Source organism: Polypterus senegalus, chromosome 12 (assembly GCF_016835505.1).
Source record: "Polypterus senegalus isolate Bchr_013 chromosome 12, ASM1683550v1, whole genome shotgun sequence".
Classification (NCBI taxonomy): Eukaryota; Metazoa; Chordata; class Cladistia; order Polypteriformes; family Polypteridae; genus Polypterus; species Polypterus senegalus.
In genome coordinates this window covers 89,423,781-89,448,116 of record NC_053165.1, presented here as the reverse complement: position 1 = coordinate 89,448,116, position 24,336 = coordinate 89,423,781, and the positions used below count along the sequence as shown (strand labels likewise).

Below are 24,336 nucleotides of genomic sequence, written 5' to 3'. Positions count from 1 at the left end.
TGGGACTCAAGTCTTCTCTCTGCAACTGGATGTTGGACTTTCTTATAGGGAGGCCACAAAATGGCGGGTCGGCAATAACACCTCTAAGACCACCACGTTAAGCACAGGGGCCCCACAAGGGTGTGTGCTCAACCCGTTGCTCTTTACCCTGCTGACCCATGACTGTGTACCAATCTACAGTTCCAATCACATTGTCAAGTTTGTGGACGATACAACTGTGGTCAGCCTCATCACCAGCAATGACGAAGCCAACTACAGGAACGAGGTGAGCCAACTGGTCCAGTGGTGTAAAGACAACAATCTCTTCCTGAACGTGGGAAAGACCAAAGAGATTGTGGTCGATTTCAGGAGAGGTCATTCACATCACTGACCATTGACAGTTCAGCTGTGGAAAGGGTGAGTAGCACCAAGTTCCTGGGGACGTACATCTCCGAGGACCTCTCCTGGTTAGATGACACCACATCACTGGCCAAGAAAGCTCATTCCCGTCTCTACTTTCTATGCAAACTGAGGAGAGCACAAGTTCCACCCCCCATCATGTGCTTTTTCTACCAGGGCACAATGGAGAGCATCCTCACCAGCTGCATCTCTTTGTGGTATGGAAGCTGCACTGCCTCCTGTAGGAAGTTTCTGCAACGCATAGTGGATGCGGCCAGTAAGATCATTGGTGCCCCACTGCCCTCCCTCAAGGACATTTTCCACACCCGTCTCACTCGTAGAGCCATCAGCATTGCTGGCAACTCCTCCTCCCCTCAGGGAAAAGGTACCAGAGTTTCCAGGCCCACTTCGCAAGATTCTCTAACAGCTTCATCCACCAAGCTGTCAGGATGCTGAACTCTGTCCACTACCTTCCCTCCCTGCCCCTTGCCCCCTGGACCGTAACAAGAGTCACTATCTACCAAGTACCCTACCTCAGCTGGTATTATATAAAGACTCAATACTACATCTGCTGCTGTTTGTCTTTTTGTACATCTCATAAGCTACTCTATAATGTACCTTCTCATTTTTTAAATTTTTTTTAGTGTAATTGGCTTTTGCACTATTGACTATTGCACATTGTGCACAGGTCTACTTAAAAGTTCTAATGTTATTTATCTTATATGTTATACTTTTATACTTTTTATATTTTATTGTACTACGAAGATGAGAGAGAAACAGTATTTCGATTGTCCTATATGTTCTGCACATATAGTGAACTGACAATAAAAGGCTATTTGAATTGATTTTGATTGATAAAAGTTCATACAAAATGCATTGTGAAACAACTTCGTAGTCACTTAATTCATTTAATGATTTTTTTAATCTTTACCCTTGCTGGATTTCAATCTCTAGAAAATTACTGTATAGTTTAAAAACACAATTTGAAGTAAGTGAAACAAATGTTGCCAGGTGACATAAATTACTTTCAGTTGTTCAGTTTCAAAAATGAACACAATATAGCAGTTTTACAGGAAATGCTACTCCGCATAAAATCGCGAAGATCTGAAGCGTCGGTTTTCCCCTTCCACAAGTGTTCTGCGCCACCCGTTGAAGTGAATTGGTTGCCTGCTGGCCTAAGAACTTCCTTCGTCGTGTTTCGCAGTCGGCTTTTTAATACAAAGCCTTCAAATCCCATGAGGCATTGCGCACCGCCCGCGGAGAGTCCGGCTACCACTGCAGCGCTCGCGCTAGCTCGCACCTTTTCGACGACGGTGCACTTGATATTGAGAAGGAACGAATACCAGGACTGGTTGGAGGTTTCAGGTAAGTGTGATGTGTGTGATTATTTAGGGGGGGAGTTAAGCGAAACTAAACATATAAATAACGTTTGCCGGTATTTCATGTTTTAATACTGTAATAAAACACTGCAGTGGACGCGGAAACAGGTGCTTTCAGATTGTGCCTCTCACTCCTCCGCGCAACTCTGCACTGAGCGATCGCTTGATTCTACTGGGTGCCATTATTCGAACGTTCGGCTGATAAATAGAAGGGACCTTAACGTTCGCAGTTACCATTGATTTAAAAGATAAAATGACCACTCTGGTAGCAGGTGGATATGGAAAATAAATAATACGGCTACGAGCCCCTGTGCTCCATCCTTACTGAACGCTAACTGTGCTGCGGAGCCTTGGGGTTAGTGGCCTGCTGTTAGCGAGAAAATTGTTCATTTTTTATTTTATGGATGTCTCCTTCGCCACACATTTCATTCTGATTATACAAACAATTAATACGTTGAACGTTATTATTTTTCATTAACTACAAATTAAAAGTCTCTTGTTTTTTCTAGAAATATTTCTTCGCCTCCAATCCGTGAGCGATCATGGCAAAAGATTTTCAAAGATGGTTTATTACTTCAGCAGCCCGTCATTCTCATCGAGAAATAGCACGTTCGTTTACATCATTAAATGGCGTATGTGTGGGAAGAAGGCTGTCTTCGTTTTTTTCATTGCAACAGATCGCTTAATCAGATTTATTCTTTGCTTGTATTTTTTCCCATTTTATTCTAATAAAAAAACTCTCACTATGACAACTATTGCAGATGCCATAACTTAGAAGCTCACAATACAGTAATTTACAGTCGCAATGTGTACTTTTTACATATACAGTATAGGTTATTGCATTTGAAGCACATCCACCTAAAGTGACTTCTTGGTGAGCAGAAACTAAACAGATAGCCTTGTGGTAAAAGACAAATACCTCAGGCACCTGATGCTCCATTGTGATTTTTAAAATACAAACCAGTGTATGTGTGTGTGTGTGTGTATGTATATATATATATATATTGCGGTGGGCTGGCGCCCTGCCCAAAGTTTGTTTCCTGCCTGTGTTGGCTGGAATTGGCACCAGCGGACCCCAGTGACCCTGTAGTTGGGATATAGCAGGTTGGATAATGGATGGATGAATGGAACCAGTATATGTATGTATGTGTATATATATATATATATTGGTGGGCTAGCGCCAAGCCCGGAGTTTATTTCCTGCTTTGCGCCCAGTGTTGGCTGGGATATATATATATGTATATGAAACACGCACACACAATTTAAATATTAGGTGATTGTCAGGCGTTGTCTTAATGTGGGTGGGTAGTTTCCTTTCACAACATAAGTCTTTTCACACCATTGCAGAAAGTAGGCAAAAGAAAAGTTCCACTTAGTTATTCACTGTCCTAAAAGTGGATTTATTAATGTCAAGCCGTAAAATCTGTGTGCAACCTCCTTTGCTCAATACTTTCAAATTGTCTGCTAATAGTTTTTCATCAATAGCAAGTATGTACTTAACTGGGCTCACAGTTTCTAATAAATAAATAATTAAAAAAATACTGCAGTGACTGGCAACTCTGAAAGCAATGTTTTTCTGATAGACCATTCTAATGTGTGGCTGCGGTAATTTAAATTTTATTTTATCAGTAAGAAATGTAATAAAGGTGTTGCTCAAGCACAAAAACCAGACTATTTTAAGTAATTTATTTGTTTTTCTGTAAACTCGAACCACTTTACATTGGGGATCCATTTTCAACCACCAATGTGTGGGATCCCTTTGGATGATGCAACGGCAGCCATTTTTGTGCCAGTACACTCTCCACAAGTTAGCAACTAGGTGGGAACTATGCAATTGGTATATAGTGCGCTGGACATATACATAGAAGTTCACTTTATACATTGAACTGAATATGGAAACATGCATTTTGTGTTTTATTTATTTTCATTCAAGAATTTAATTATAAATATTTGTAAAATATGATGCACCAGTTTATTTTGAAAAAATTGTTTGATGGTAGTGATTTAGACACAAACTGTTAGAATTTTAAGACAAAGTATTTAATCATTACATTTTTTCTTAGTTATTAGAACTATTAAATTTAAGTCAGCTTTGTCTGATGTTTAATTCTTTTATCATGTGTATACAAAGTTGAATAAAAACCTTTTATTCACATTAATTTTCTTATGGATTATATTAACACATCAGTTTAATTTTTTGTGGGGTTAAGTGTTAAAATTTTATGCATCTAGTTTTATACATCATAGGACAAAAGAAAATCTCTGTGTTTTTTGTCCAGGTTTTGGTTGGGAGTTTTGGTGGTGATTGGATTCTTTGCAGTTAAAAAATCAAGGCGAGAGAGAATTTGCAGGCATGTGCTATTACAGCGCAGTGCTACACCCACCACATGACCAACCACCTCCGGATCCCAGAAAATACTAAAATTGTTTAATTGTAGTTTTCAGTTGAATGTTACATGTCACCAAAGCTGACTGAAACCATTTTGTATAATTTAGTTTTTTACATTGTGCATTTCATGATAGATTGACTTAAAGTACTGTTCTAATTTGCATATTGCAAAATAATACAGGTTTGCAGATTTGTCGGTTATTTAAACATTTGATAGATGTTAATAACTTTTAGTTATCATACCATAAATATATAGGATATAACCTCTATTATATGCTTCATTAGAAAACTAAACGGTATCATTAAAGGCCTCAGCTATCCTGCAGAGTCACATTTCTTCTTCTGGTTTTCTGGCAAATGGTACAAAACAATTAGCAGTCACACCACTGAATACAACAATGGGTTGTACCCTCTGGTCATAAGACTACTTAACAGCTGCTTTTAGTGACAATTAAGTGAGTATACCTGATGTGTATGTAATATATCTGTCATCTAATATTGCATGTAATGTGGTGTTGTATTTATTGTCTAGTGTGTATGACTGATAATAGTTTTGGACTTCTTTCTGTTTTGTGCAGTTCACAATAGCTTCACACGGAGCCATTATTAAAATGCATATTAGCAGAAGTTACTGATGTTAAATTATGACTATTTAGTATTTCAAAGACATACATACACATATAAAAAAAATGTGTTTAAATGCCAGTATAAAGCAAATTTTGAAATAAGTAATTTTGTGGATGCAGAATTTTCATTGGAAGTAAGTTCTGACAATCTGTGTCACTAGGAAAACAACATAATAGAGTACTTTTCATTCAAGCAAAACTAAAATAGCAAGAAATAATAGTAGTTTAATTATAGTGTAGGCAGTTGAGTTAAAAAAGAAATTAGTGCAAATTACATGATTATGAGTTGCAGCAGAATTAAGTTTTGGGTACTAATGTTTGTGTATTTTTGTTTAGGTTGCTGTTAAATGAAAAAAGTAAATTTCTATACGTGTTACATTGAAAAACCAGTGCGTTCAAAAATATTACAATTTCCCTTCCTGGTATAAAGCCACATTCTTCCTGTAGAGAGAGGAAGCAAATTTGTTATTTTAATATGTAATGAACAAACAACTACTGATGAATTTATTCTTTAAATGTATGTTTTGTACACCCTATTGTGCATCCTTGTCAAAACGATGGGTAAATGATTTGTATTTATAGTACCCAGTAGTCACTGTAAAGTATAAATACAATACTATATATCTATAAGGAAGTGGTGCTTACATTCACTGTGGGAGTTTACTCGGGGGTTAGTTATGAAGATGCATATATTAATAGTATATTATTGAATAATATACTATTATAATAGTATATAATTGTATGAATTCAAAAACAAATGTTTTATAGTATTATGTCCTGTAAAATGTAAAAATTAGTTAATAATAGTTACACTACTCTTTTGTGCTATACTGGACTTAAATCTAAAGATCTGTACTACAGTGTAAATATCACTCCACCATCTTACCTATCCTATCATTTCTTTACTGTAGAGTGCTCAGTGTGCTACCTAGGCAAACACGAATACTGATTGTTAATTTCACTGAATTTGTTCTGATTTGGTATTCAACTTAATTGCCTTTATTGTTTTCCTTCAGTAATTTTTTAATGCACAAGTATTGAGCTGTTCACTGAGGCAAAGTGATATACAATATTGCCCTTGTGATGGTAAAATTCTTTTTCCTTGCTTGAAAAATGCAGATCTGAGCTGTTAGTATTTTATGTTAAATTGTTTTTCTAAAAATGTAAAATGTGGTGATACAGTATAGCTGAGATTTTTTTGTACAGCTCGATTTAAAAAAAAAAAAATAAATCTGTAAATAAAAATGTAAGATTATTTTAATTATTTACTGTTTATTTTTAGTAGTCTAGTTCTACTTTGAAATAAGTGTTGCTGGTAAGCAGTGAACTTAATTCTGAAAAATGACAGCATTATTTCGCAGGTTCAGGAAGCATCTAGTTTGTATAAACGGCTAAGAAGAGCACCTTTTTTTTTTTTTTTTTTTATAAAGTTCCTCCTGCAAAGACTATTTTGAACATCGTAACCTATAAACTGTTTACATACAGTTTCTTGCTTTGCTTTATTAAACATTAGGGGTAGAGGTTAAAGGTGTGAAAGAGACCGGAAACAGGGAGGATTCAATGATGATATCATGCCATGTTGAAATATGTTATAAAACAAGATCACAGATGAGTTGTTGGTGTGTTTTTTTTAGCTTATTGCTGAAACCTTCTGACAAGTCATAGTATGACAGAAGTGTGCTATTATTTTTCTGCAAAATTTATCAAAATGTCAAAATCGTATTGCATTTTACTTATGTTACTCTGAAAACTGTTTAATTGAAGCATATCTTAATAACACTGCTTTTAAGATCAAATGGATAACTTCATTTGTGCTCAGTTCTTAATGTGGAATTATTGTACATTTACTTGCCTATTTTTTTACAAACTTTAGATGCCCCCTTTTTTTTCTTCTTCCTGCATTGCTCAAGTTGCTCTTTTTTGCTCTTGGTATCATGTCTTTAATATTCATATGATTTTTCTTTGACCCAACGCCCTTTTGTTTAATCATTTGGATTCTCTTCAATTTCTCCTTTTTTGTCTCTCAACTTGGTTTCTTTCACTACATGTTTTAGATAGATAGATAGATAGATAGATACTTTATTAATCCCAAGGGGAAATTCACATAATCCAGCAGCAGTATACTGATACAAAGAAACAATATTAAATTAAATAGTAATAAAAATGAAAAGAATTAAAATAAAATTAATGTTCGCATTTACTCCCCCGGGTGGAATTGAAGAGTCAGTTCAACTCTTTATTTTTAATGTTAAAATTGTATTTAATATTTAGTGTGGATGTACAGTAATCCCGTAATTGTTTATCACCTGTTGAACACAAACTCCTTTTTTAGTGGAAGGTAATGAAATCATTACTAAATCTGCCAGTTTTTCTAGACTGTACTTTCCTAATATGTTAGCAAAAAATAGAATGCCTACTCTCTTTTTAACTTGCAAAAGAAAAAAAATGAATCATCTGGGAATAGTGTTAACATTATTACAGTATTTATCAGACCTTTAAAAAAGCAGTCAACAGTTATAAAAAATATGTACGAATATGAAAGGGAAAAGCTAGAAGATTTTAATATTCCTTTAGAAAAATGCATGACCATATACTTGGTTATTTGGGACTGTCTTCATCGGCTTCTGTACTGCTTTACATTTAAAACTACTGCAATGCATGATTGTGATACAGGTGCTATGTTGATTTCTCTTGAACACTTATTATAAACATGCAAAGTATTAATGAAGAAAGACATAAGCTTCTTGTAGTGCCTCAGAATATATTGTATATTTTAATGAGTTTTTTCCAGTTATTGTAGCTAGTTGGTCGGACCAAAACGAGATCATTAGTTTTGAGAATGCTCAAAAACCTGAAACCTCTATCTTTGATAGCATGAATGTGGCTCCATCCTTGTGTCCAGAAGTTGACAAATAGTTCTTTACTTTTCCTGTTGTTCAATTTGGTTATTGACATGGTATCATTAAGCCATGCAACCTGCTTTATGCCTGTAAGCAGACTTAGCATTCTTTATGAAAAGGTTGACATTGGCAGTGTTGTCTGTTCACAATGTGTATTGTTTGAAACATAAATAAACTAGGGGACTTCGCCCCCTGCCTGCACTACACGCCAGCCACTTCACGTCTCTGCCACTCGCGTATGTGGATTTCACTTTTCACCAAACAACAAATCTTTTAATTCTCATGGATACGCCTCTTCATTGGGAAGAGACACTACTTTTCCCTGATGGCAACACGAATTAGATGATCTACAAGTCTCAGACTTAAAGTTTAAATCCACACAATATATTCAATCTCTTTTCGCTGTTCCGTTATTTCACTGAGTAATTTCTGTTTGTGCTAATGTGATTTTTACTATAATTTTTTTTGAGACTTTCAAATTTTACTACTTTCATTATCTCCAACATGCTCTGCATGTGTATTGTGGCAAAGTTTTTGAATTCTTTACAACGCTCTACTTTGTCATCTACTCTTCTGTCTTTTATTTTCGGCCCCGGGCAAAGTCTTGTCTTGCGGGACTTGAAAGTATCTCTCTGAAAAAGTCACGTCTTGTCCCGGGATTTTTTTTATTATAATAGAGAGAGATATTATTCAGATCTCTATAAATATCATGCATTTATTTATCCCACCATTTTATGAATGTGATTAGTCAATTATGTTGAATTTGGAGCCTGCTCTAGAAACACCATGGACAAGGCAGTGCTGGATCAGAACCCGCTCTTTGCAGGACACATTCTTGCAAACATTAACATTCTGTTACTCAAAGCTAATTTGTAGCTTATCAAACCTAACCTTTTTGTATTTCAGAAATGAGTGGAAGCCAAAGTACATAGGACACCCTGTATGTGGACAGGGACGATGCAGAAACAGTGGCTATTGACTGGACTCAAACTTGAATGTTAAGCAGTAGTGCTGTTATTGGCTAAGGCAGCTCAGGCCCCTTCATTATAAATTTTAAGTTTGTAAAAGATTTCTTGAGTTGGAATATACTGTATGCAGTAGAGATTTACCGGAGTCCAGATGAGCTATTGATCATCCACTTACTTAAAGTTGGTTCTAATGATTTACAAATGTAAGAATGCTTAATTTTTTTTAAATTAGTTTGAAGCTCTTAATGTCAGATTTGACAGGCTTGCAGTATGGGATCCAAAGGGACACATTCTTGTGCTTTTCATTTTCATTGAAGTTAATGGTTAATACTTTTGGGTTTTTACATTTTATTGACAGTGGTAGCGCTGCTGCCTCGCAGTTAGGAGACCCAGGTTCACGTCCCGTGTCCTCCCTGCGTGGAGCTTGCATGTTCTCCCTGTGTCTGTGTGGGTTTCCTCCGGGTACTCCGGTTTCCTCCCACAGTCCAAAGACATGCAGGTTAGGTTAGGTGGATTGGCGATTCTAAATTGTCCCTAGTGTGTTCTTGGTGTGTGGGTGTGGCTGTGTGTGTTCTGCGGTGGGTTGGCGCCCTGCCCGGTATTGGTTCCTGCCTTGCGCCCTGTGTTGGCTGGGATTGGCTCCAGCAGACCCCCGTGACCCTGTGTTCGGATTCAACAGGTTGGAAGATGGATGGATGGATGGATGACAGCATTGATGTGGACCAAATTAATATTCTCTTATTTTTAAAAATAATTTAACTTAGCTTTCCTGAAAATATGATCATTTAAGACATGTAACTTTTTCAGCAGCAGTGATGTTTAATTGAACATAACCTGCTTTCTGTGAGTGCTTACCTTTAACGAAACCTTTTTGAAATTGTCTGACTTGAGCAAAAGTAACCTATTTCTTTAAAGTGTTTTACATATAAAATAAAAACAAATTCCAATGAGTCCATATTGTAATTATCAATAAAATTATACCCTTGGTGTTTTGCTGAATCTACTATAAAGCACAACATTTGTGGAAACTTGCTGTGGCTATATGTTTGTCATCATCTTTATTAAGCGGTATGACTGAGAGCATCTTACCACTTCCTGTTCTGTTACTTTTAAGTTGTTATGAATAGTGTACTTTTTTCCTTTAAAGGACATTAGACACTAGGTAAATAAGGAAACATCATAAAAGAGAATTTAAAGTACACATTTCACCTTAAATAATAATTACTTGGCTAAATTGGACTGTTAGTCACATGTTGTATAAGCGCAAATATCTGATTGTAATATAGGCCAAGTTACATGTGTTTTATTTTAAAAATGTATTGGTATTTCATTATTTTTTTCATTCAAAGGCATATACAGCATTATTTTTTAAATTCTCACTGAAATTGCACAAGTTGGATGTCTCAGTGCAGATGGTCATACTTACCAGAGAAGTGTCTGTCTTCTCCAGTTAACAAATAACATCACCGAAAGCAGTATAAAGTGTCATCTGCTATACAGTGTAGAGTGATTTGGCTCTGGCCTACCTGAATTGGAATAAGCATGCTTAATAATGTTATTTTACTTCAGTTTCATTAGAATGAAAGGCTAATTGATATTAGACATCCATCTGTCCATTATCCAACCTTTTTTGAAAGAGTGCCCCCACAATCACAGTGCCATCATGCCACATTCATATTCATGTTTATTTAGTAATAATTCAGTTATCTGTTGATTCTCAGTCCTTCTGTCTATTTTGGAGATTTCAAATACCTTATTTAAATTAAAATTTTGTCATATAGTGCTTTTCACAGAGCACACCATTACAAGGCATTTTATGTGATTCATAAGAACAGTAAAACGTACATAGACAATCTAGGCAGGAGTTTTGTCTGAAACCAAGTATCATTTTATAATAAAACCAAGAAAATAGATGGCAATCTCTTAGATAAAAAGACAGTAGACCAGGGATGATGAGCAGGTTAACAGAGAGTACATATTTACAAAGAAAAATGAAAACCAGTAGAAAAACAAAATACATACAGAAGCAATAGGTCTAAAAAAACGGATACATTCGGTCATGGAAGTGTCACAAAATAATAAAATATCATACCATCACAAAGGCTATATATTTTTTTTTAATGACATGTTGTATATTCATTTTCTGCTGGTTGAGCAGTGGATAGCAACAGATGCAACATGCCTGTCACACAGTCCATATCTCATTTTTGATAATAAACATCTTCTTCACACATAGCGGTACAAATGTGTTGTTTTTTTTTTCTTTTTTAATTACAATGGCAAAACGGTCATACTGCTTTCTCTTGTAATTAGCTTAAAATAATTGTTTTGAAGTGAAGACAACACTGTCTGTTAGCTAGAAGTGGTTCTGCAAATTACTTAATTTAAAGATTAAACAGTGTGTCTGTGTAATGCAGTATGTGCAAAAACATATACAGTAAATAAAACATATATATTAATACACGTTTTACTTTTCTGTCAGTTGTCATATATTAAATAAAACAAAGATTGAACATTTCTCTGGCAGAAGTTTTACAACTGGAGAATTAATTTTGTTTTACTCATATAGAAAGAGGAATGTGGTGTTATTTGAAAGTTCATACACCCTTCTCATTTAGTAGATAGTAGTCTGTGTGTCAAATTGTACACAGTTGAATCAGGATGTTCAAGGAAGGCGTGGGGGTTGGGGGCAGGTGTTGCCATGATCGAGCAACTCGGCCATTTTTGAGGAATGAAAGAAAAACATTGCAATGTAGTATCTGAAACGGAAAAACACTGACCTTTGGTAATAGCAATGAGGAAAAGAGAGATTTTTATGCTTTTTTTTTTTTAATTTAGCATTATTGAACAATCATTTTTAAAGTTTAAAGAATTAACATTCATCAATTTATAACTTTATTAAGATTTAAACACAGTTGTAAAAATTAAAGAAGACTAAGATAAAACATCAAAAAATAGACTGGCACCTTCAGTGTAATGTCTCATGATGAGTTGATGCATTTTTAGTAAAAACCCAAAGATTTTAAAAAAAAAAAAAAAAAAAACCTATCCATTTTAAACCCATTAGTCCAGTACAAGGTGGGGGAAGCCAAAGCCTATTCTGTCCGCATCAAGCACACATGTCTTTGAAATGTGGCACGTAAACTGGAGTACCCAGTAAACATCTACATTGACACCTATTTTTCACAAATGAATGAAATAAGGAATGGAATTGAATTTTATTTTAATATACTTCATTCTTTTTGGACATTGCTAAATACAGAACAATCATCAAAGCCAACTTTTTTTTGCAGTCTTATCACTTTGAAGCTTCTGTATTAGGTACTTCATAAACATAAATATGAAATTAAATGGTTTAATAGTGATCTTAAATATGCATTATTATTTAACTAGAACTTACCATATTTTAAAGCTGTAAATATGTACTTAATTTTTTTTAATTAATAAGTGCTTGTTAAAGTCTGTTCCAGTATGCTTTCTGTATTATTACACCAAAATGTTTCAAACAGTTATATAAATTATAATAGACAGGTGTCTATGTGGCAGTCAGGATTGCTACCTCACAGCTCTGTGGACATGGGTTCAATGAACTGCTTAATCAAAGTCTGTTTGGAATTATCCGATTCTTTTAATGTCGGCAATGGTTCACGTTTTGTTTTCTGATTTCTTACCTAAAGCCATTAGTCTTTAATTTATTGTCAACTATGCTGACCTGGACTGGATGTACACTGAAGTGTGCCCTGCAATAAACTAGTCTCCTAATAAGGAATGGTTCTTCCCTTGCCCCTGATGCTGCCAAAATAGACTACAGCTCCCAAATACCCTGTATTGGACAAAGCTTATTCAAAAAATGGAAGGAAGAATCTATCCTTAATCGTTTGTTTGTTCTTCTAAGTTAACTTCCTGCAGGAACATGAATACCACATTTGTTTGAGTCCTGAATAAAACTGGCAGTTGCAGCTATTCAAAACTGATAACATATAGATCTAGGCTTTAACTTTGCATGAAGTACATTATCTTAAATATATCCATCTGTTAAAAAATGTGCACTGTAGCAGTAGGGGGCACTATTGCTCCCTCGAACCCTCAGGTACCACACCAAACACCAGGTAAAAGTGCCACAATAATTATTTTTATATTTATAATAAAGTGTACCAAGCACCCTCCACTCTACAGTACTCATAACTAACACAATACAATAACAATAACCAATCCTCCGACTCCCAGACGCATTGACCTCCTACCACCCAGCTCAGCTCGCAGTCTGGGAGCTGCCATAGTCCTTTTATAGTTCCTGACCCAGAAGTGTTTCTCATCCTTCAGTCCATAATTCCTTATTACTTCTGGATTGGATAAAAGTCCTTTTTTTCACCCCGGAAGTACATCATCCCTTCTGCTCATGTAACTTGGAAGTACTCCCGGGGCATTAGGCAAATAGCAGTCCCTGGTTCTCTCTGGAGCGACCCCTGGCGGCCCCGACGTTATCCAGCATGCCCTGCTATGATGCCCTGCTGGAATTTGGGGCATCTCCACATTGCAGGGAGTGCTCCATCTAGTGGCTTGGGGGTCTTGACTGGGATAAACAGCCAGGCATAGTCCACAGCACACATGCCTACATCTCATAAGATATTTTGATGCTGCTTTTATGAGCTGCGTTAAGAAACAGTAATAAAATGTTCACTTAGCTGGAATGTTCAGAAACATCCATCAAGACATTATTGACAGTTGCATGTACAGCACCTTCCTGGAATGAGAAACATCAATTATAGACTACATTGTATACACATTGCTCTTCAGTTTGCTAAAACACAGAAAAGCAGTGTTTTACTAGGTAAATTACTCAGCAATTTTCATGTGATGTTCATTACTTACTAAATATGGAAATGTACCATGGATGTTGCAGCTGGCATTTTAGTTAAGTATACGATTATGCAATGTGCTTGTCAAATCAGTTTCATTTCAGCACTGAAAATCTGCCTTTTCTCTCCTCCTCTTGTGTGCAGAGTGCAGGCAGGCCTTTTTTGCAATCTAAATTTTGTGATTTTACCAGTGGTTGTCACTTAAAAAAATCCTTCATTATAAGAAAGAAGCCAGCTACTGTTACCAGGATTATAATGAGCTGATTGTTTTAATTGTCCATACTTGCCTTGCACCCAAGGCCACCAAGAGCAGAACTGGACGGTAAATTGGTCTGTTGCAGGGAAGTCTAATTTTTAAACACACAGAGTCATTAATCTAATCCACATTACTACTTGTAAGGGAGAGGGGAAAACTGGAGATTTGGCTCTAGGTTTCAGGATGTGCAAAGTACCAGAAGCTAGCATGGTTTTAGTATATTTACTGTGTCATTTGGGTTTTAATGAACATGTAAAACTGGTTCCTGCCCTGATTGGATTTCATGCAACATTATTTTAAATCTATCTCATTACAGTATTTGAGCAGCTAGCCTGTTCTCTCATGCTTGCGGCTTTACCAACTACTTGTTCTTGCTTTCCCTTTGATATAGAAATTGTTTAATCTGCTGTTAGCTCCAAGTTTATATGTCCCTTGTTAGCCATTTATAGCTGAATGTAGGAATTCATCAATCATCAATGTTGAATGGCAGCCACATGGAACTTTGAGCCCAAAATGCTTTTATTAAGCTAGAAAAGGTTTTGCTACCAGAAGCACTTACTAGTGGCCTGATGCATTAGGATATACAGTGGTGCTTGAAAATTTGTGAACCCTTTAGAATTTTCTATATTTCTGAATAAATATGACCTAAAACATCATCAGATTTTCACTCAAGTCCTAAAAGTAGATAAAGAGAAACCAGTTAAACAAATGAGACAAAAATATTATACTTGGTCATTTATTAATTGAGGAAAATGATCGAATATTCCATATTTGTGAGTGGCAAAAGTATGTGCACCTCTAGGATTAGCAGTTAGTTTGAAGGTGAAATTCGAGTCCGGTGTTTTCAATCCATGGAATGACAATCAGGTGTGAGTGGACACCCTGTGTTAATTAAAGAACAGGATCTATCAACGTCTGCTCTTCACAACACGTTTGTGGAAGTGTATCATGGGACGAGCAAAGGAGATTTCTGAGGACCTCACAAAAAAGAGTTGTTGCTGCTCATCAGGCTGGAAAAGGTTACAAAACCATGTCTAAAGAGTATGGACTCTACCAATCCACAGTCAGACAGATTGTGTACAAATGGAGGAAATTCAAGACCATTGTTACCCTCCCCAGTGGTGGTCGACCAACAAAAATCACTCCAAGAGCAAGGCGTGTAATAGTCGGCGAGGTCACAAAGGACCACAGGGTAACTTCTAAGCAACTGAAGGCCTCTCTCACGTTGGCTAATGTTCATGTTCATGAGTCCACCATCATAAGAACACTGAACAACAATGGTGTGCATGGCGGGGTTGCAAGGAGAAAGCCACTGCTCTCCAAAAAAAAATTGCTGCTCGTCTGCAGTTTGCTAAAGATCACGTGGACAAACCAGAAGACTATTGGAAGAATGTTTTGTGGACGGATGAGACCAAAATAGAACTTTTTGGTTTAAATGAAAAGCGTTATGTTTGGAGAAAAGAAAACACTACATTCCAGTGTAAGAACTTCATCCCATCTGTGAAACATGGTGGTGGTAGTATCATGGTTTAGGCCTGTTTTGCTGCATCTGGGCCAGGACGGCTTGCCTTCATTGATGGAACAATGAATTCTGAATTATATCAGAGAATTCTAAAGGAAAATGTCAGGACATCTGTCCATGAACTGATTCTCAAGAGAAGGTGGGTCATGCAGCAAGACAACGACCCTAAGCACACAAGTCGTTCTACCAAAGAATGGTTAAAGAAGAATAAAGTGAATGTTTTGGAATGGCCAAGTCAAAGTCCTGACCTTAATCCAATCGAAATGTTGTGGAAGGACCTGAAGCGAGCAGTTCATGTGAGGAAACCCACCAACATCCCAGAGTTGAAGCTGTTCTGTACGGAGGAATGGGCTCAAATTCCTCCAAGACTGTGTGCTGGAATGATCAGAAGTTACCGGAAACGTTTGGTAAGGGAGGTCACACCAGATACTGAAAGCAAAGGTTCACATACTTTTGCCACTCACAAATATGTAATATTCGATCATTTTCCTTAATAAATAAATGACCAAGTATAATATTTTTGTCTCAATTGTTTAACTGGTTTCTCTTTATCTACTTTTAGGACTTGAGTAAAAATCTGATGATGTTTTAGGTCATATTTATGCAGAAATATAGAAAATTCTAAAGGGTTCACAAACTTTCAAGCACAACTGTAACTAATAATAATAATGTTTATGTAGTGCCTTTCATACACTCAAGGACACTTTACAATTCAATAAACATATTAACAAGACAATACAAATCAAATACAAGAAAATGAATAATATTCATTGAAGAGATGTTTTTAACAGGAGTTTGAAATGAATAATAGATTTTTCCTAGTGAAGGCTAAGAGGAAGAGCATTCCAAATTTTAGGGGCTATCGCAATGAAAGCTCTGCCATCCATAGTTACTAACCTGTATTTAGGTACAATGAGTATGTTAGTGTCTGATGATCTTAATGCTTGAGGAGAAGTGTAGCAGCTCAGATAGATAATGAGGAGCTAAACCGTGAAGGGCTTTAAAGGTGAGAAGAATAATTTTATATTTGATTCTTGAAAAGACTGGTAACCAATGTAAATCAGAGAGGACAGGAGTGATGTGAGCAGATTTTTTTAGTGTGTGTAACTAGACGAGCAGCAGAATTCTGAACATATTGTAATTTATTGATATATTTAGTCGGGAGGCCATAACACAATGCATTGCAATAGTCCAAATGGGTAGTGATGAAAGCGTGAATGAGTGTTTCAGTATCCTTCACACTAAGGAAAGAATGCACATGAGCAAATGTTAAGAAGATGGAAAAAAAGCTGTCCGTACTATTGAGCTAATGTGTGGTTGAAAAGTAAGAAGCTGATCAAAGATGATACCCAAATTATGGACTGATGCTGAGGGTTCAACCAGGATCCCATTGATGTCAATTTTTAGCCCACGAAGGGTAGAGAGAACAGATTTGGTACCAACTAATAAGATTTCTGTTTTATCAGGATTATCAGGACTACAAAATGTGAATCCTTTGCAGAAGTATATGTATTTTTAGTATAAATAGAAGGATTTTCCCCACGTGAAGCTGTTAGTTTTAACAAATTTGGAACCAAGTAAAAATATATACTGTATATTGTTTTTGTGATGTCCTGGATGAGAGTTCAAGCTACCATCATAAGTATTTTCAAAGGTATGCATTCTCATTTTAAAACGCTGATTACCATACTTGGCTGTAGGATGCATGGATTAGCAAAACTGCCAGTTCCAATAACCAGAGTTCAAGTGTCAATCATGCCACTTTCTGCAAAATGTGCATGTTGTCTCTAGATTGTCATTGGTTTCCTTGAAGTAATTGTGTTTTCCTTACACATTGCTATTAGATTCATTGATATCTCTTGATTGGACTACTGCTTATATTCGTGTATATGTGTTCTGACCAGTGGAGTGGAACCCAGGGTAGGGTCCTGGTTTTTACCAGATATAGCCTTTACAGACTCAGGCACCCCATGTTCTTTAATAATTAAGCATGTATACAAAATGGTTTAACTAATTCTAAATTAAACAGTATGAGGTTTTTAACTGTCTGGAGAGCCAATCATGCCACCAACCCCCAAGTTTTCCCTGAAAGTTGGAGGACCTGCTATATATCTATATTCATACTTATATACACGCTTATATATTAGGTTAGATGATGATTATATAGTTCAGTATATGACATGACAAGCTTTTTATTCTTCAGCCTTTTTATTGGAATTTTCAGGTAGTTTCCTTGCCAAAATGAGATGTAAAGCAGGCAGAGTGGTTGAAGTATTTACTACGTGGTTTTTTTTTTTTGTTTTTTTTTTTGTATTGTAATTAATTGTTTTTGTCCATGTGCTCAAGCACCTGTCACACATTTACGACACCTATGCATGGTTTGCGCAATGGGCTTGTCTCAGTGTTGGTATAATTTATCTTGCTTCATACAAAGAGCAAATGCTGGTTTGTATTTTGTACCTAATTGGGATAACTGAAAATAACACAATGCATACAGTTTGTGTGAGAAGATAAACTGCATATGATAGATAACTCTTGTGTCAGTTACATGTTAAATGCTGAAAATGTATTAGGGGTTTCAGCATATATTGAATATTTGGAAAGCTTTGCTCAAATTTTTTTCCATTAATATAAAAATGTAATTTACAGACTGCAATACTAGAAAGAAAACATTTATTTAAATATCCATGTCTCCCCATTTAATTACACTTTACAGTATATCAAACAGTAAAATATGGTCATACAGTATTTAAGATTCTGGGAATTCATTGCCTGTGACATACGGTACAGTAGTTCTTTCTACTGCTTGTTCCACTAGTCAAGTAATCCTTTAAAATAGTGATTTTTTTACAGAAAAATTGAAGAGTAGTGAATGACACCACCACCATGAAAAATGCTTAATATATGCTTGGCTTGTTGGTCCCAAGTGATTGTACTCTTTATTCCATTTACAGTATGTAAAAATGTAACATTATTTCAGTGTATATGTTTAGAACTGAAACAGTGTTAAATTGGGTTTCTCTTATATACAATCCTGAGTTTCATTGTCTAGATATCACATATGGTAACAATATTTTGTGATTTTATTTTATTGTACTTTAGCAAAAAATGAAAGCCTCTAAATTGATCATAATCTTTTGCTTCTTAAGACTGATGCTGCTAAAACAGTGACAATTTTAAACATTCTTCATATGAATATTTTCCTTTTTTTATGGGTTGAACTTATTGTTATGAGATGGGTGGATGAAAGTTTTTACTACTTAAATATAATACCTGTACTTGTTTTTTTTTAAGATGATTTAAGTTAAGCAAAAAGAGTTTGGCTAGTCCTGCACAAAATAAATATAATTTACAGAACTTAAACATTCTACTTAAGATAAAAAGGCAGACCAAGTGTACTTTTGAGTATAATTCAATATATTAAGCAGTAGATATTTGTACTTAAATTATGAGCCTGTATCAGGAAATTTACTAAAATATATACTGTAGCAAATTACCAGTAATTGAAATACTTGAAATGCAGAGGAATGATTTGTAATAAAGATTTTTATCAAACTTTTTCAATGTTGTCTTTTGTCTCTAAATAGATATTTTTTGTCATTTGTTTCAGACGTCCATCCAGCAGTCATTAGTATTTTTTTTCACCAGTCATTTGGAAACCTGGGCAAAAACCTTTGTTAAAGGAAGAACAAAGATCTGTTTTTAATTTTTTTTTTTTTTTTGTTTTTATCTTCATCGAGACTTCCGTTCATGGTAGAATCTTTATGTGTGACAGACGTGAATATTTTTCTACTATCAGGAAGTAGTGCTTTTTTTTTAATCAAGCACTGCAGACATACAGCATGACCGAATTTTGGGTTTGTTTCAGTTGCTGCATTGCAGAACAACCACAGCCAGTAAGTAGAGAACAACATAAATGCATATAGATTAAGATGTTTGTTAGTTTAACAATTTTGGGCTTGTTTTTAATACATATTGTAAAGTAAAGGTTGTTTTTCCAGATTAATTTGCATAACAAGTAATATTTGTTTAAAACTAAAGAGATTAACATGTGCTCAATTAATTTCCCTTGCTTGGATTAATACTTTTAGTGGTTTTAGGCTTGATGATATATAAAATAACTTTCCTTATGGAAAAACAAGTTTTAGAAGCGTTGGGTATTGCCTAGATAAAAATTCAGATTTTAGATTCTATTATGTTTTTTAAAAGTAAAATTAAAATTTTTAGGTAAACTGACATTTTTACATTCTCAAGATGTTTTAAAAGTAAATTAATGTCAAATGTTCAGAAATTGAGAGAAAAGGAAGACAATTGTTTTCAAGACTAATCTTTCCTGTCTGCCACCAAGATCATTGCAGTTGGTAGTGAATGACAGTGACTACTCAACTGAAATATATTTTATATGTATTATAATATAATATACCTGTATATATATTATTTTTTAAACAGTAAGATGATGTAGTAATTGGAATGAAAAACATACAATCTAATGTAAATACTTGTTAAAATAAGATATGCAATCACGAAATATACAGACTTGTATACTATTATAAAGCTTTAAAGCATTAAGTAAGATCTGTCTTCTAATCCATTTGTTACTGTCTGACAAGGAGCAAAGCTACCACTGATCCTAATCTAATATGGTTATCTAGTAAAGACTGGTAGATTTATAAATTAAGAATTGAAACCTGCAGTTTACATTTCCTGGCATTTTATGCTTTTATGATTTGAGGTTATGCAGCTCTAGAACAAATACATTTTGCATACACAAAAATCTTTATCAGAATAGAATTGTAAAAAAATGTGTTGAGTTCAAGTTTGCTGTTGTGTAGATAGTACAATGAAATTCTTGGTTGTATGTCAACTTCAGACTAGTGACAGTAATACCAACAACAGCCAAAAGATAGATAATACATCATACATAGAATGTAATGAGTATAATGAAACATAGTAGCATAAAACCTAAGCAACATATAAAGCATATATAAATTTTAATATCCATCTATTCATCCAGTCTCCAAACCTGCTATATCCTGAGTAGGGTGGCGAGGTACCTGGATCCTGGCCCAGCCAACATAGGGTACAAGGCAGGAACAATCCCAGAACATGGCAACAGGCCATCACAGAATGAACACACAGACACTACTTAATCTACTTAATCCAGTTTAGGGTTGTTTTAGGAGCCTATCCCGATAGCACCAGGCACAATGTAAGAATCAGTCCATCACAAACACCCGCACACTTGCACTGTAGCAGAAACAAAACAGGAACCGGGGTACTCTTGTTTTACTTAGTTCCTCCTTGTAAAAAGAATAAGTGGCGTGCATGTGCAATGGCCACTAGTTTCTTTTTATTCTGTCATTTCTCATTAAATTTGTTTTATAGTACAGAGCAGTATAACACAGAAAAGCCATCAGTTAAGAGCATGCATAACATGTGGGCAAAGCACATTTTTATTGCTTCATTTTTATGTTGCATTTAACGTAAGATGTTATATTCATTGTCTCCAGTTTGTATTGTAATATTAAAAATGGTCTGTGAGAGGCATGTGAAGCAAAATGTTATTGCACTATGTACATAGCACAGTAAAGTTGAATTTAAATATTATCTTATGTTTACATGTCAGATAAAACTTTGTAGAAGGACACATTTATATTAAACAGTGTTATAAACCTGGAAATCATTTGAACAGGTAAAATTAAAACACTACTACACTATCTAAGATCACAAGCCCTACAGATTGTGGTAGTTCATTGTTTTTTAATGCTCTGTGTGGATAGAAAAAGTATGTTGATAATGTTGCATTATTATTGACCTGGGTCTTATACCAACACACTTAAATCACTACAGAAAATGTTAAGTGCATTTATCAATAATTAAAATTACATTTTACATATTTTTTTGTTTCTGTATGGTGTAACCCATATGTCTGTCTATCTGACCTCATAACCTGTTTAAGTGAAAGGATGTTGATAGAGCCTGGAGCGTATCCTGATAGCATGAGAAGGCAAAACAAACCTCTACTGAATACCAGTCCATCACAACAGGGCACATTTTCAAACACACCCACAGTCAATCTGAGGCAATTTAAAGTTGCCAATTACTCGCAAAAGATTTTCTTTGAATTAATATATTACTTGTTTTTCATAAAAGTAAGGTGTACCTTACTGCCAGTGCCACTGAATACAATATTGGTTCCAGCCTAGCAGCCTACCAGCACAGGCTAAACCTGGCTGGATTTATGTGATGTAATAAAAAGATTAAGAAAATGATTTGATGGGATTTTTGGCCTATAATAACGCATAGTCTGACTTGATAGCAAACTTTTTGGATTTCATTCTGTTTCTTTTAATATAGTAGTTTTTACTGTTACAGATATTCACAGGCTGTAAGCCTGTTAAAAGTTTTTTGCAACTTTATTTAGATTTTGTTTTCCTACAGTGTATAAATTGATATATACTTCAGGTTTAAGTACATCTGTTGTACACAATTTTAAACCTGCGCCACTCGGAGATTTATTTCAGTGTCTAGTCACATTTTAAGATGTATTTCAAATATCTTGCCTTCAACATTACTCATTAGGTTTTAAAGAAGGATTTTCATTATTTGGTGTTAATTAAAATATTGATGCTTGATGTCTTGTGTTTTTATCTTTTCTTGTAAGGAGTAGTAATTTCAGTCTTCATAAACCTGTTTCAGTTTCAGTCTTAAATGTTTTTATAATTTCATATAAAATATTTCAATCTAAACCATTTTTTGTATTGCAGAAGAGAAGACGAAGAATAGACCGTTCTATGATTGGTGAACCCATGAACTTTGTCCACACAACACACGTGGGATCAGGGGATATGAGCAATGGACTTGGGACGGTGAGTAAATGTCCTTTTTAAAATCAGTAGTTTAGAGCTTTCATTTAATTAATGTGTGCTTTACTTGCATCTAGGAAAAAGCAATTTCTAATTTTATTTTATTTTTTTAAGGTTGCAACACTTCAGGAACAAATGAAATCTAAAGGAGGATATGGAAGTGAAGCAACAAATATTCATGAATAGGGCATATACAGTTAGTGATAATGTAAAATATAAATTGTATTTTTTTTTTGTATGCAGGCAGCATAGTGGGTAATGCTGTTTTACATTCAATTTTTTATATTTAACAACCTATTATAATGGTTTACATTTCATTTAGGTTTTCTTCTTTTTTCATAATTTCTAGCCAGAATTCTGGGGCAAAAGTTTGTACATTATTATAGAAGAGTTTCTTTCCATCACCTTTTTATTTTTTTTTTTATCTTTACTTTTTTCATTTTTTTAATGAATGTTCAGTTTAGTGGTATATAACAGTTACATAAATCTTGTTTTTTTCATGGTGTAGAGAAACATAATTTTCTAATTCATATTGACTTAAAAAATTTGTATTACCCTTGTATTTTAAACTGTCATTCTGTATTAGACATAACCATAAGAGTACATTTGTAAACTTGAGTTGATTTTCAGTGGCTTGGCTAGATGTGTAATGATCATCTATAATTTAGCACTTTCTCGTGTATTCTCGTGACAAGCCTTCATTTTTGCAGTGCTTGGGACCATTTATTTTCTTGCCTAGTATTAAATTTTGTGTTTTACCAAGTTGTGGCTGGACCACTTGATCTGCACATGCCAAACTGAATGGCTGTTGTATTTTGATGTTTTTGACTTTAAGATGTCCGGTTAATTCAAAGTGAATATGTGTAGTTATACAAAATTAATTTCACAGATTGTAATTAGGGAATTGTGGTCACTAAAGTGTTGAATCTGATTTTAAAAATTTATCACAGACTTGAAGATTCAGTAATGTCTTTTGCTTTATAGACACTGTAAAATTGTATATTGCACTTCCACTTTTGCCTTTCATTGCATTGTTGAATTCTGTTTATTTTAAAACAGAACTGGGTTGTAATGTTTCAAATTTGTGTACGTTAATAAATTGTCATTTTATTATTTTTAACTGCTTAATTTTTTCTTTGTCATCACAAATCCACAAGGATCATTTTGGGAGGCAAAGTACTAGAGGAAATTAATTAAAAATGTGAAGTAATTTTTTTTTTTTTTTTCCCCCAACTGTAAACTTCCTAACTCTGTTAGATTTTTCTCACTGTGTTGGAATCTGCTGCGACCTGGGCAAGGGGGGTGATCCTTGTCAAAATAAAGACGTGCAGTGCAGCGGAGACATGCACATTTGGCATGATGAAGATGTAAAGGTTGCATTAATTTACCGGGGTTGCGATGGAAACCATCTCCCACAATGCATCTTATGCAAAGGGTAGTGGATAACGAGTGGTGTAACTTGTGGCCTGCTACTACTTTACATATTTTGTAATATTTTCATATGACTTGTTATGCAAGCATGTGCATTTTATTATTATTTTATTATTCTTTATTATGTAAAGCACTTTGAGCTACTGTGTGTATGAAAATGTGCTATATAAATAAATGTTGTTGTTGTTGTTGCATGCAAAGCCACAGAAATGGCGTGATTACTTCTAAGGAACAGAATTTGGAATACAAAGACATGGTTATGCCTCTACATTCAGTATAAACAAAAATAGATATTTTATAACCTCTTCTAAAAGACTTCTTGGGCATATATAGCATGCAGTCTCCAGATGGTTGTTTCTGGAGGTGATTAACTGAATTCAATTCAGCTCAGTTTCACGCCTTGTAAAGATAATGCAGTATTTTTGAAAATACATTTTAGAATTCTTTCGTAACAGTCCTTTCCCGGCACTAACTGTATGTCAAAAACTGTTGCTATTCCATTACAAAGTTTTAACTAGTTTAAATATATAGATGTATAAATATTATTTTTGAAAAAGTTGGCTTAAATATGTGTCACATCTTTCTTCATGTAATATAGTGGAAGAGATTTCATACTAGCAAACTCATACAATGTTGTAAAACTGAAACCATCCCATTAATTCAAGACAAAGACAAATAATTTGCATTCAGATGAGCTGAACTTTAAACATATTGTAACATCCACCAAACCTGAGAGGTATGCCTTTATATTTCAAAACTTTA

At 34.8% G+C, this 24,336-nt stretch overlaps 1 protein-coding gene across 1 annotated transcript; it reads left to right on the top strand.

The window, feature by feature from the left end:
* Window positions 1–1,617: 1,617 nt before the first annotated feature.
* Window positions 1,618–23,263, top strand: LOC120541325 (CDC42 small effector protein 2-like). Its single transcript, XM_039772836.1, has 4 exons — window positions 1,618–1,743; window positions 18,888–19,173; window positions 22,045–22,146; window positions 22,258–23,263. Exons 2-4 carry the CDS (start codon window positions 19,120–19,122, stop codon window positions 22,327–22,329), a joined length of 228 nt encoding a protein of 75 aa, XP_039628770.1. The 5' UTR covers window positions 1,618–1,743; window positions 18,888–19,119; the 3' UTR covers window positions 22,330–23,263.
* Window positions 23,264–24,336: the final 1,073 nt, after the last annotated feature.